Below are 13,968 nucleotides of genomic sequence, written 5' to 3'. Positions count from 1 at the left end.
ATCACTAAATGTAAAAAAAAAAGAGAAATCAGCAAGTTATAAATATAGGGCTACTTCATAGTTTATGACTATGCCATGTACAAAAGCTGGAAACAGGTAACATTGGAGCCAGCATAACCACCCTAATAGGGGTTGTTTCCTGGTGATGATGCATGTGAACATCGGGGGGAAGTGGGGAAGAGACTGACGCTCATGGTAACTGTCATCAGAAAGAAGTACTGTATCTGTGGTAGGGGTTCACCAGCTCAACTGCCTCCAGAGGGATGCTCTAGATGGAAGATATTAGATAGTGATGGGTGGGTCACGCTATGTCCAGAATTAATCTGGATATAGTGGATTTCTGCCAGATGTCCAAACATCTTAATAGATTATTTCCTAATTAGCAAGACTTCCATGTTTCAGCACTCTCACAGAGACGTAATCAGGAATATGCATTGGCCTGCAGGTTTCCAAATTGGCTGTGTATCTCAGTACAGAATGCATCCTCCCTATTATTCCCACCAACCCCCACAAGGCATCCAAATGGATGTGGATTAGGGTTGCCAGGCCCAGCCTCCAAGAGGTCTTCTGTATCTTTAAAAGTTGTGCAGGGAGGAGGGTGAATTCCACCTTGTGGTTTTTCCCATTACAGGGTTACAAGAACACCTGCACTTAGCTGACTTTCTCTTCTCCTAAAGATACAGGATCAGGATCAGGCCTTGAACCTGGCAACCCTAAATTGTGGATAGTGTGTGTGTGTGGGGAGACTGAGCCAAGTTGAGAAGCATGGCAAACTCTGAGGCCTTTAGACCCTGCTGTGCTTCTGACGCAATGAGGCTCACTTGCCTTTTTGTCCTTTTGTGGGTACTATCAACCAGGTAAGCAGATTCAGACCCTAATTCTACCTTGATACTAACTTTTGAGAATGTGGGGTAGGCCATTTAGTGTGTTCCAGTCTAGAATAAGTCTCAGCCATAATAAAATCATAAAAATAGCTTTGAAGCACAAAGCATCCTTTCCTTGGTTTTATGATGGCACATGTTGGTAGCATAGCAGACACAGAAGAGGCATTCTTCTGTGCCTTAATGCCTTTCTTAAGATGGTGATTGCGATTTGTGATTTTTACAAGTGCTTATATAATATATATCTGCTTCCCAATAAATCAGGGCACCTTTAGTTCAAAGGTTTTAAAAACTGATTAATCTAATCAATTAAATCTAGCTAGCTAGATTAATCTAACCAGTTGATCAGTTAAACACTGTAGCTCTTCACGTTAGTCACGAACTCACTAGATGGTCTTAAGTAAAGCTGTACATTTCAGCCTCTGCCCCACCATCTGGAACAGGGGTTTGTGGTGAAATGGACAACGGCACTTCACTCAGCTAGTTAGCTGATCTAAGCATATTCATTAACCGCTAACCTACCAGGTACTTCACCTATTCTTACTGCCTCTGCTCAGAGCTTTATGTAATACTGAGTATACAGTGTCAGCTTTACCAAATCTCCCTCCTGTGTTGAACAAATAACTTCCTGACAGCTTTTTAGTAGGTGGGTCTTAGCACACACTCAAGACATAATGTATTCCTAAAATGTGAAATGGTGAAAATAAGCCTCAAGGTCACTAGAGAACTGTATCATAAGGGTAGGGTAGGTGAAGCAGAAGATGACCTCCCCTCCCCTGTGAAAGAACAAATTCTTCTGCCATAATCACATGCCACATCTCAGCCTGGCAGAATGTGATGCCACCATAGCCCCAGAAACTATCCTCACATCATAAGGAATTATGCAACTTAACAGAATTTTCTGCAGATGTAAAGAAGCAAATCTGAACTGACATACTCCAGGAGCCACATGCAGGGAGGTAGTGGTGGAGTCTTCCTTCTATGAAGAAAGAGCAACCAGTAATGCTCAAAATGTGTTGGGTATTTATTGATTTTCTATTAAAGAATTATTCTTAATGCTTAAAAATATAACTTTCTCTCTTTTTGCAATTTTTTTAAAAATGCAGCCCTCTTGAGTATTGAAGAATACCAATTGAAAGAAGTATCCTTTTGACACGCAATGCATGCTAACAAATAACTCTGCAGTTCTGGGCACTTATTCAGCTTTCATTTTCTTTATTAAGCAAACCTGGTTTGGTACTAATAAATCTTACATGACTTTCTGCCACAGGATTACAGTTTCAAACTATTTAAAGGGTTGAATTTTTTCATCAGAAGTCTATACAATTGCAATTGAACAACACCACAAAGACTTTCCCAACTAAAGTAAACTTTATTTAAATTGAGGATCACCAACCATACCCTACTCTCATTCTTGTGTATCACATCTTCCAATTAGATATCCAATATTTGCTATGCATTATAAATTAGATGTATTTGGTAATAAGGTACAAAAACAAAATTGTCTTCTCCACACAAATGCTGGAATTTTATCACAGGAAGCAGATGAACCAACCAAAGACTCTTGAAGAAATGTAATGTTGGTAAGCAGATAATATCTGAAGCTGTTTATCTTCTTAGCAAACATTAGCCTTATGGAAATCCCACTTGAATTCACTTAATTAAGAAGCTGTAAAGAAAGAAAATATATGATTAAATGCAGAAAAATGTGCACATGTAGCTTGGCCTTTTGCTTTTGAATATAAGATTTGTAACCCTATTTTGGGGGTGGTGGAAGGGGAAGAGGTAATACCAATTAACACATTAGAAATCAAAACAAATATGCAATTCCAACATGTATTAACACTGCACAAGATCATAACAAGATCCCTGCTAGATAAGACCAGTGGACAGCACGATGAAAATGTCGACCCAGTGTGTGGCAGCTGTGAAAAAGGCAAATTCCATGCTAGCGATAATTAGGAAAGGTATTGAAAATAAAACAGCCAATATCATCAAGCCGTTGTATAAATCTGTGTACAGTTCTGGTCGCCTCATCTCAAAAAGGATATTATAGAGTTGGAAAAGGTTCAGAAGAGGGCAACCAGAATGATCAAGGGGATGGAGTGACTCCCTTACGAGGAAAGGTTGCAGCATTTGGGGCTTTTTAGTTTAGAGAAAAGGCGGGTCAGAGGAGACATGATAGAAGTGTATAAAATTATGCATGGCATTGAGAAAGTGGATAGAGAAAAGTTCTTCTCCCTCTCTCATAATACTAGAACTCGTGGACATTCAAAGAAGCTGAATGTTGGAAGATTCAGGACAGACAAAAGGAAGTACTTCTTTACTCAGCGCATAGTTAAACTATGGAATTTGCTCCCACAAGATGCAGTAATGGCCACCAGCTTGGATGGCTTTAAAAGAAGATTAGACAAATTCATGGAGGACAGGGCTATCAATGGCTACTAGCCATGATGACTGTGCTCTGCCACCCTAGTCAGAGGCAACATGCTTCTGAAAACCAGTTGCCGGAAGCCTCAGGAGGGGACAGTGTTCTTGCACTCGGGTCCTGCTTGCGGGCTTCCCCCAGGCACCTGGTTGGCCACTGTGAGAACAGGATGCTGGACTAGATGGGCCACTGGCCTGATCCACCAGGCTCTTCTTATGTTCTTATATAGTTCAGCATTCTGTTCACACAAGTGGTCAACCAGATGCCTCTGGGAGCCTACAAGCAGGGCATGATTGTAATAGTACTCTCATGCTTTTATTCTCCAGTGCCATGCTCTGAATTACACCCTACAAAGCTGTAAATAACCAAAAGAAATTTGCAGGACACTTGAAAAGAAATTCGTAATGACTGGGCCTATATATTAATTCACTGATTGCTTTATTAAGGGTACAATATTATTTCATTACTTTTGACAGTGCTGCACCATGCTCCATTCTGAGAATATCTATAAGTGATATCAACATTTGTGCACACAGAGTTCCTCCTGCTGGTCCGCATTGATTTTCTTTTTCTTACAGGTAAGCCATGGACTTCACTGTGAATCTTAAAAAATTATTAAGGAAAGTGTAGCAGTTACATTTAAACTCCTTTACTGTCCTTGAAAATCCCTTGCTGAGACATGCATACAGGGAAAAAGAGGTCTCCTGAGAGCAGTGTAATATTAATACCAGAAGGCCAAGAAAGTTTCATAATTTCACTCTGAAGAGATCAAAAAGGGGTTAGAAACCTGGCTATCCATCCCCAGTGAGATACACTTACAAGACCACGCCATGGAATTTGCATATTTGTAAACTTGTAAAAAGAAATAGCTGCCCCAAGACATGCAGGAAGGATGAATAAATGATAAAATTTCCAAGCAATTTCTTTCCCTTGTGATTGTGCATAGGGAAAATTAGCTGCAGGCTCTGTTTAACTGAAGTTAACAGGTGGGCATTGTGCAGCACTTTTAGCAGACTTCAGTTAAACAGAACCTCCAGCTAATCTATCAAGTGCTTTAACTAAATGGAATGCTGATGTGATTGGGCAGTTAAATTTAAAGGCTGTGTTTTCCATTAACCAAAAAGGGGTGTTTTAATGAGCAGAAATGCTTGTGGGTATGGCTTGCTACCTCCAAGGATGTGTGTGTGTATGTGCATGTGTGTGTTAACACAAACAAATGGCAGGAAGGGGTACCTGCAGCAAGAGCAAACAACACATGCATAGCAACTGTAAGATTTGGAATTCCAAAGGGAGGATGGCAGAAAAATGAACCCACTGGTGCTATTCTGCAACTAAAAAAAGAATAAAATAAAATAACAACACCATCCCCTCAAATCCAGAGTAAAATTCAAAGGGAGAGACTTTCAGAATCATTCTTAGTGGAACGGCGATGTTGCCAAGTCACATTTCCAAGTTAACGTTCTATAAATAGTATACTCCCCAGAAAGACAGGATTGGCTGCAATTCCCTGTCAAGAGTACTCAGGTGGCAAATTCAGACTGGTTACTTTGCAATGTATGCAATGTATGCAAAGACCCTAACTCTTAATCCTAGTGTGATCCAATGCATACACATAGGTTTTATAACTCCAAAATATGTGCCATTTATTTTGGGTTTGTTGTGTGATGTGATATTTTCCAAGTAATCATTTAATTGTTCATGTTTGAGCTATATTTTCATTATATAAACATTACAAAACTGAAATGAGTTTCTGGGTATGATTTTTTTGTTTCTAATGCAGCCCAGGAAATCTACTCCTCTTTGCTATTTGTCAGTATTTGACCTGGCTCTTTTCCTCCACCTTCGGTCCCAGCACCCAGCTGAATGCAGGGAGGGAGACATGGGTTAACAAGGAGTCTCCCACACTCCTAGCTCAGAGCACTAGTGATAAGAATCTGACCACAGTATTTTATTTTGCCATCAACTGCTGAAAAATGAACAAAATGTCATAGCTCTGATGGTCAATTTCACTCTACTACTGATTATCTATTCATCCCTCTGCCCTTCTAAGCACCCCAACCTTGATGGGCATTCAGTCACATGGACTAGTGTTAAGTTCACATATTACAACTTCTGATCAGTCCAGTGGCAATAATCATAAAACCAATTTTCCCCCTCCACAAGCATAATTGTCTGTGTCTATAAACAGCAAACATCTGTCAATGTATAAACAGAGCCAACAAATGCAACAATCGGTATGTGGTATTCCCACAAATGCTAACGTGATAATGATGCAGGAGAAGGATGCATATGAGGAGCAAACTTTAAATACTTGATTAGCTAATTTTGAAATAGCGTGCCCCATTTCAGAGCAGTCAAGAAGCACATAGAATGGCATTTCAGAAAAAGTTGTGTTTTTTCCCTTCTCACGAAAGTTGGGTGTACAACTTTCAGTTTTAGCTTGAAGCATGGAACTGCACTAGCTGACTATAGAAACTGAAGATCGGACCTCATATGACAGTGACAAATCCATGTTCTTAATAGATCTGCCCCATACATATAGAAAGGTGTTCAAATTAAAGAGCAAAAGGGACACTCAGTGCTATTGACCAAATTCTTTCCTTTCTGCTGCTGAGCTCTTCCTCCGATTTCATGCTTTTCTCTCTTTTTTAAAAGGAGATTTAGGCCTTCAGCATTCTGTTACTGTCATGAGTCAGAAATGGGGGACCTTGCACTGTGTGGTATACAACTCTGATGAGGATGAGGCTTCTTCCAGGGGGGAAGAGTTGTCAGCACCTTCTTCAGTGCCCTTCTGGCTTGAGGAAAGCCTTGCCATATCCTCTGACTCAGAGGATGAGACCCTTGCAGTAGCACTATCTCCTCAGCCACAGAGAAGCCAAAGACTGCAAAATAAGGGAAGTGAGTTTAAACACTTTAGGTCTGCTACATAAGGCTTCAGCTGTTGTTGTTGTTATTATTATTAACATTTATCACTTATCCTACACCAAGAGGTCCCAGGGTAGGTTACAACAATGTTACAATATGGCATTAAAAACAATTAAAAACAACCTAAAATAACAAAATATGGTGGGTCCTAAAACGATATGTCTCCAGTGTGGAAGGCCAGGGTAAAGTCTTCAGTATTCGCCTAAAACTGTACAGTGAAGTTGCCAGATGCACCTCAATGGGGAGGGAATTCTACAACTTAGTGGTTGCCACAAAGAATGCTCTCTCTTGGGCCACCTCCAAACTTCTGAGGGTAGCAGAATTACCAAAAGGGAGCCCTCTGCTGATCTCAACACCCAAGAGGGTCTGTAGGGAAGGAGACAGTGTCAGATATCTGGGCCCTAAGTCTTTTACGGCTTTCAACGTTAATGTGAGCACCTTAAATCACACCCGGAAACAAACTGGCAACCAATGCAACTGTTTTAGAACAGGGTTTATAGGAGTTCTAAAAACAACTCCAGCCAGTAATCTGCCCACTGCATTTTGGCCTAGTTGAAGCTTCCAAGTCATCTTCAAGGGCAGCCTCACATAGAGCTTGTTGCAATAATCCAATCTGGAAGTTACCAGAGCATGGAGTGCTGTGGTCAAGTCATCTCTGTCCAAAAGGGACCAAAGCTGACAAACCAGACGGATCTGGAAAAAGGCACTCCTAGCTCTGAGGCCACCTGAGCCTCCAGTGACAATGTTGGCTCCAGGAGTACCTCCAAGCTGCTCACCTGCTCCTTCCAGGGAAGCACAACCCCATTCAGAACAGTGAGTCTCTCCATCTCCTGGACATGACAACTCTGAACACTTAACAGCTCTGCCTTTTCAGGATTCAATTTACTGGCCCACATTGAGCTAATCACTGCCTCAAAGCACCAGTCAAACACCTCAACTGCCCCTCCCGATTCAGATGTAATAGAGAGATTGAGTTGGGGTCATCTGCATATTGATGACACCTCACACTAAATATTCCTTATGACAACCTTGAGCGACTTCATATAGATGTTAAATAGCATGTGGGACAAGATGGAACCTTGAGGAACACCACAGAACAGCTCCCATGGTGCTGAACAGTAGCCTCCCATAACTACTTTTTGGAAGCAGCCTTGGAAGTGTGAGCGGAACCACTGAAGCAAAGTGCCCCTGACCCCCACCTCCCTGAGATGCTCAAAAAGGATACCATAGCCAACAGTATCAAAAGCTGCTGAGAGAACAAGATTGCCTTATCTCTCTCCCAACAGGTATCATCAATTAGGGCGACCAAGGCAGTTTCAGTGCCATGGCCAGGCCTGAAGCCAGACTAGAATGGATCCGAGTAATCAGACTCCTCCAAGCATGCCTGAAGTTAGACTGCCACTACCTTCCCGAGCACCTTGCCCCAAATGGGGATATTTGTCACTGGACAATAGTTGTTTAACACTTTGGGATACAGGGAAGTCCTCTTAAGGAGGGGACATACCACTGCCTCCTTCAAGGCAGATGGTATCCCCTCCTCCTTCAGTGAAGCATTAATCACTCCCTTTACTCACTTTGTCAACCTCCTCTGGCTAGATCTAAGAAGCTAAGCTGGGCAAGGGTCAAGGGGGCAGGTGGTCAGCTGCACTTATTCAAGTAGCTCATCCACATTCTCAGGCTGCAATAATTGAAACTGATCCAGTTGACTCAACCTTCCAACACAGACAGTATTCTTGGTCTGAACAAGAAAAGCAGGTGACTGATTCTGCAATTGCAGCCAACAAGCCATCTTTGTGGTATTTTCCCACACAGGGTGGTCACTGTATTCCTACAGCTGTTCAGGATTTTACAGCTACATTTTTGCCTCAGTTTACCTTTGGGGATCTCATAGGGATTACTGCATCAATCCTTCTCATAGGGATTACTGCATCAATCCTCAGCTAGCAAGGGTTCCATCCAGTTTTCTTGGAAAGATTTTGGACTTGCCATCCTGTGTAGGGAATGTGGCTATACACCTTGAATAAAAAGCTTGAATAAATGCCCTGAAATAGTGGCTGTGTTTGCATTTTTTCTCTGTCCCTTCTAATTATAGCAACTTGTTGTCTTGGCCAGTGGATGTAGGTTATGAAAAAGAAGATACTTATGCTAGGCTTGTCCCCTGAGGCTTTGGGTATTTATATTCTAAAGAAGGTTCAGCTCTGTTATCCAGAGGCTAATAAAGCTAGATTTATACCATCTGAGTACTGCAACAGATTAGAATAGTGGACAGCAAGACCTAAGCAATATTCCAAATTATGGAATTGCCAGAGACATTAACTATTTACAAATATGGAGGAGCGTTGTGTTTGCCTTGTGCTTTGCTAACTGGCTGATTAAATGAGATTCAGAAATGTATTTTTCACTGTGGAGTTGGAGAAATAGAAATGGTGGCCCATGTTCTTTTATATTGTAATTTGTATAAGGAACCCTGGGAGAAGCTGAATCTTTCTTTCTGAAGTACTCTACATGGAAGTCCCACTGCAATCCTGGCATCTTACTGTTTAAGCACTGGAGACTATTGCATGAGGGTGAATGGGGCCACTGCCCCACCAACCTCATTCTGCCCTTAGCCAGCCTTCACCTGCTTGCCTTCCTTCTTAAAACCAGTTAATGGGATGGCACTGTCTGTCAGCTCCTTAGTCTCAGTGCTGCCATTATAGAATTCCACAGGGAGGAGGATGGGGACAAAACTAGAATTAGTTGGCTTTGCCTCTTATTGTCTCTGGCTCTACCTATAGTTGGTCTCCCTGCTTTCTGTCCTACCAGTCCCAATGAACAGCAGCTCCCACTGTGTTTTAAGTGACTATTCATCTTATGTTGCTGAACAGGTAACTAATTTTTTTGTAATCTCAGTACAAATTAGGAGGCAGATGGTACAGTAAGTTTTCTGCTGGCATCCTTTAGGAGCATGCTTCAGTCAGCAGGACCCCCTTGGGAGCTGTCCAAGGTTCTGTTCTTGTCTGCTCTTTGCTTTGACTGGACACTGTTCACTTCCCCTGCAAGCCTCAAGCTGCTACGAACTAGACATTTGCAAAAACCTATATAAGCAATCACATTCATCATGACTGCAGTGCTTCAAATATACAGATTCCTAAGTATATTTGTTGGTTATATTTACATCTCAAAATAGTCACCGCATCAGTATTAATTTTAATTAATTAATTATTTTTAATTGTGCTCACAAAGCCTGGCACTGGTTGTAGGGTCTCATTTAAAGATACTGTTCTGAACTTGTAGATGGGCTGGGACATACGATGGCAGGAGACAGTTGATCCTGCTCCCTTCCCCATGTGCAATCTAAATCAGGATGGGGGACATATGGCCCTCAAGATATTGTTGGGACTCCAACTCCCATCAATCCCAGCCAGCATGGCCAATGCTCAGGGATGATGAGAGTCTGAGTCCAACATCTGGAAGGCCAAAAGTTCCCCATCTTTATCTAAATGCATGGAAGCAATGTCTTGATAGAACAATTGTGAAAATACAATTTACTTCCTCTACCTATCAGAACCTCATCCATTACGCATTTTGTCTAACTTTGATAGAATTTATGAGGCAATTGTACCTACTAAGAACATTTGTAAAAAGACGTATGTCTGGGAAACGAGGCAGCATAAGAGAAGGACAGCACCCAAGCAACTGAAATCAAAACAAATGAACAGCTAATTGAAATGAATGGGAAGAAAAGGAAGTCCAATGTCTTTCAAGCCTTGCACTTGCTCAAGGTAGACTAGATTTTAAAAAAAAATAACTCCTGTTCAAAAGTGTGACTACATAATTTGGATTACAAAAGCCCAGATGAGCAGGTAAACTCACAGGCTCAGCTATCTTACATTGCCATTTTAAACCACTTTCCTTCAGATGATCAAAAGCCACAGCAACTATCATAGATATAGTACAGGATCCTCTTACCATTTTCATGTATATGGCTGTGTGCTAAAAGCAGGGGTTGGCTGGGGGAATCAAACTTCCCCATCCTAATATTTCACTCTTGATTTATTTTCATTTGATTTCAGTTTGAAAAAATTCATAGAAGTCAGCAGTGACAAGAGATGCACAGAAGATGACACTTTATTTTGGGGGCCCTTTACTGATGTAAGCAGCTTCAGCGGAAGATTAATATAGCTGTTTGGTGATAAGCAACACACAAGACATTTTAATATCTGTGATCTGCTCCTCAGGGTAAGCTTTGTGTTGAGGTCCACTTCTTTCCGTGTGTGGCCTCAAATTTCTCTTTATAATCAATTAGTTTTAAAGACATGCAAACAGAAAGTTTCACACACGTTTCTTTAGCATGCTTTCATCAAAATGAAGGTTAGGCATAATCAGGTACTTTTATGAGATTCTGATCACTTCATTTCCATAATTAGGTATTATGGTTTAGAGCTGTCCCCACTCTGGCTCATAATATAGATGGCCAGATCCTACTGGAAATGAGTAACTAACAGTGTAACAGCATATTATTAATTAATTAAATTTATTACCCACCCTTCACTAGTAGGTTCCATGGCGCGTCACAATTATATAAAATACATAAATGCCACCATGGCTCCTTTTGGGAGGAAGGGTGGGATATAAATTTGATAAATAAATAAAGTTTAAAATAAATTACATTCACAACTAGAGAGGGTCATATATCTATATCTCGTATCAAAAACCAAGGTGAAGAGGCTTTATGCCTACAACGAACGCTGTAGAGCGAAGGTGCCAGACACACTTCTGTGAGGAGAGAATTCCACAACTTAGAGACCACCACCCCTTCAACTACCAAGAAGGCCCCTCTGCTGATCTCAACAGCTGAGAGAGTCTGTAGGGAAGAAGGCAGTCTTTCAGATTCTTGGGGCCTGAATCATTTAGGGATATAAACACAAGCATGAGAACCTTGAATTGGGCCCTGACAATCAATGCAACTGTTTTTCAACAGGGGTTATATGGCATCTAAATGGAACCCCATCCAGTAATCTGGCTGATGCATTCTGGACCAGTTGAAGTTTCTGAATCATCTTCAAAGGCAGCCCCTCACAGAGCACATTGCAATAATCCAATCTGAACGTTACCAGAATATGGGGTACAGTGGCCAAATCACCTCTATCCAAAAGGGGCCAAAGCTGGTGAACCAGCCACAGCTGGCATTATGACACTGTGAGTCCACACAGAAAACAATTTAGCTACTCCTCTGTATCTGATGCATGACAATGTCCTTAACACTTGGTAGGATGAGAGAGATGATCAAACTACCAGCAGGCAAGTTCTCTCTTGGCCCCAGGGAACACTGTCGTGGTATGGCCTTAATACTGACTCATTTGAGAGGCACACTTCATTGTACATGATTTTTAAACTAAGTGGGGGCACACTGCACTGGCTCCTATGCCACTAAGGTAAAGTTAGAGTGGATTGCCAGAAAGCTTCTCTCCATGCTTTTGTTTATCAAGCTTGATGCACAAATTGTACAGTCCTAAGAGCACTCAAATTTGCAGTGGCATATGAATGGGGAGGCAAGAGAACTCCAAGCTGTAGGTGGGAAAAACATTCCTTTCTTATATAACTGTCCAGTTCTTTTTGAACAGGAGAAATCAGTTGAAGTAATTGACAACTGGAAGCTCTCTACTAAGTCCCTGCCCCTAAACAAGGGGCAGGGAACCTGTGACCCTCCAGATTCTGCTGGACTCCCAATTCCCTGACTATTGGCCATTCTGGCTGGGGCTGAAAGGGTGTGGTGCAATGTTATCTGGAGGGTTACAGATCCCCCACCTCTGCCCTAAACCATGTAAAATCCTAAACCACCATGTGGCCAAGGAACCAAATTTAGCCTACTCTGAAGACAACAGTTGTAGTAGTAGAAGAAAATATGGACTAATAAGTAAATAATAGATACAACTTAAGTTATGCTTGAGCAGTTAAAGATATCAAAGGGAGACTGTTAAAAACCCCAAGACACTCTTTAACACAGGGCATCTTGGTTTTGTGTGTTGTGTTTGGTGCACAGACATTTATTTTTCATTAAAATTAATACATGCATGTCTGGAGAATATTTAACCTAAAGGATACAGGCAGGGTAAGACTGTGGCACAGCCACTGAATATTACTGCAGGAGACAAACTGATTTCATGAAAAGCCTAATGAATTCTGCAGTGCTTTGTTCAGAAACTATAATATCCCCAGAGTTGGGTAGAAACTCCCCAAGTGGAAGGGTGTAACATTGGATGACTTTGATGTGGCATTGGAGCAGGTAACTAGGCCAGAAGAGTTATAAAATATTGACTAAGGAGCTAGTAAATTTAAGTGTAATGCTGCCAACCACCAGAGATCTTCCAAACACACCTAAAGAGTAAGTACTAGATATGCCATTCCAATTATTTGTGAAACAATGAATAGAATACCAGACCTCCCTGTTTTTAAAAAAACTTTTAAAAAAAACAAAGTTGCTTGATTCAAAATTAGTCATAAAATGTTAGTGGTGTTTCTCTCCCCCTGCCCTTAGTGGATCCTACTCATTAGGAAGAATGGCAGAGTATGTAAGAATACAGATAACTATTTTGAGAGTGCCTTTTTGTTTGACATTTGGTTCCTGCCATAGGGGGAAAAAATCTAGCAAATGAAGCAAATTTCTGGGGCACAGGCCAAAGGTCAGTTGTGAATGGCCAAACGTGCAGATACCAAGAGCAAATATTAGGGCTGCTTTGCTCCTTCCCCAGTTCAGCTGCTGCTGTGCTACCTGGAGCTAAACCATGGTTTGGCTTAGTGTTATGTCCTAACGTGGGTTTGTGGCTTGTCTCTCCCAAACCATGAGTGATATGACAAGAACAAATTTGGCTACAGCTTGTGGTTTGTCTGGAAAGTCTCTGAATGGAAGGCTTAATCACTCTCATACTCATACATGCCACAGTCAAGTGGTCCAATGTACAACAACCATTTTCTAGAACCCTGTCCATGGAATATATATAATGTTGCAAAATTGTTTCTACCCCACCAATTTCCCCCCCAGTACTCTTAGTGCCAAACTCTGGAACACATTAAAAGCTCTTCTGAAAATCTAGATGAGTAAGATTTCACACTGCTTATTGAGTTTTATACAGAATTTATTTTAAAACGATATATACCAGTTTAAAATATTCCTCCGAGGAGGAGCTAATATAAGACAGGAAGGGGATATTGTCCGTGATGAACTTCCCTTGCTTTTTTAGATCCTAGAATTTATTTGTACCATAATATCAGAGACCGGGAACTCATGGATTCCATAATTTTAAGAAAAAACAAGTGGCTAAAGTATGATTAAAGGAGTGATGACAGGAATTGTGTGTGAGATGCTGATTCTTCCCATACCTGTTTTTTCCCTCATGGTGTGTGGTCCTCTGCTTTCCCCGTAAACCTTGCTTTCATGAACTATCCATGCAAAATCTCTCTATGACCCAGGGAAGCAGCAGCTTGAAAATAAAAAGTGTTTTCCTGCCCCCACCTCTGAATGTCATATATTTATTACATTTATACCCCAGCTTTTTTTTCATGATAGAAACCCAAGGCAGCTTACATATGGTTCCCAAGTGGTTTCCCATCCAGGCACTGACCAGACCTGACCTTGCTTAGCTTCAGCAGGGTGCTGGCCTCATGTGCCTTCAGACCATAGCCTGGGACCAGTAGTTAGCATTTAGTAGTTCAAGTCCATGAAACCCTCTTTGGTCCCCAGCTGTGAGTCAG

The 13,968-nt window shown here is 41.4% G+C and overlaps 1 protein-coding gene across 3 annotated transcripts in view; it reads right to left on the bottom strand.

The window, feature by feature from the left end:
• Positions 1 to 2,076: 2,076 nt before the first annotated feature.
• The window catches only part of TUSC3 (tumor suppressor candidate 3), a 166,240-nt gene continuing 154,348 nt past the window's right edge, over positions 2,077 to 13,968 (bottom strand). For all 3 annotated transcript variants that reach the window (XM_061583648.1, XM_061583649.1, XM_061583646.1), the window contains one exon: positions 2,077 to 2,550. Coding sequence is in view for 2 of the 3 variants with exons in the window: in XM_061583649.1 (XP_061439633.1) it covers positions 2,535 to 2,550 (16 nt within the window). In the remaining variant the exon portion in view is untranslated. The remainder of the gene's footprint in view (positions 2,551 to 13,968) is intronic.

The sequence above is a fragment of the Rhineura floridana genome, chromosome 9, assembly GCF_030035675.1.
Source record: "Rhineura floridana isolate rRhiFlo1 chromosome 9, rRhiFlo1.hap2, whole genome shotgun sequence".
Classification (NCBI taxonomy): Eukaryota; Metazoa; Chordata; class Lepidosauria; order Squamata; family Rhineuridae; genus Rhineura; species Rhineura floridana.
This window is presented reverse-complemented; position numbering and strand designations above follow the sequence as displayed.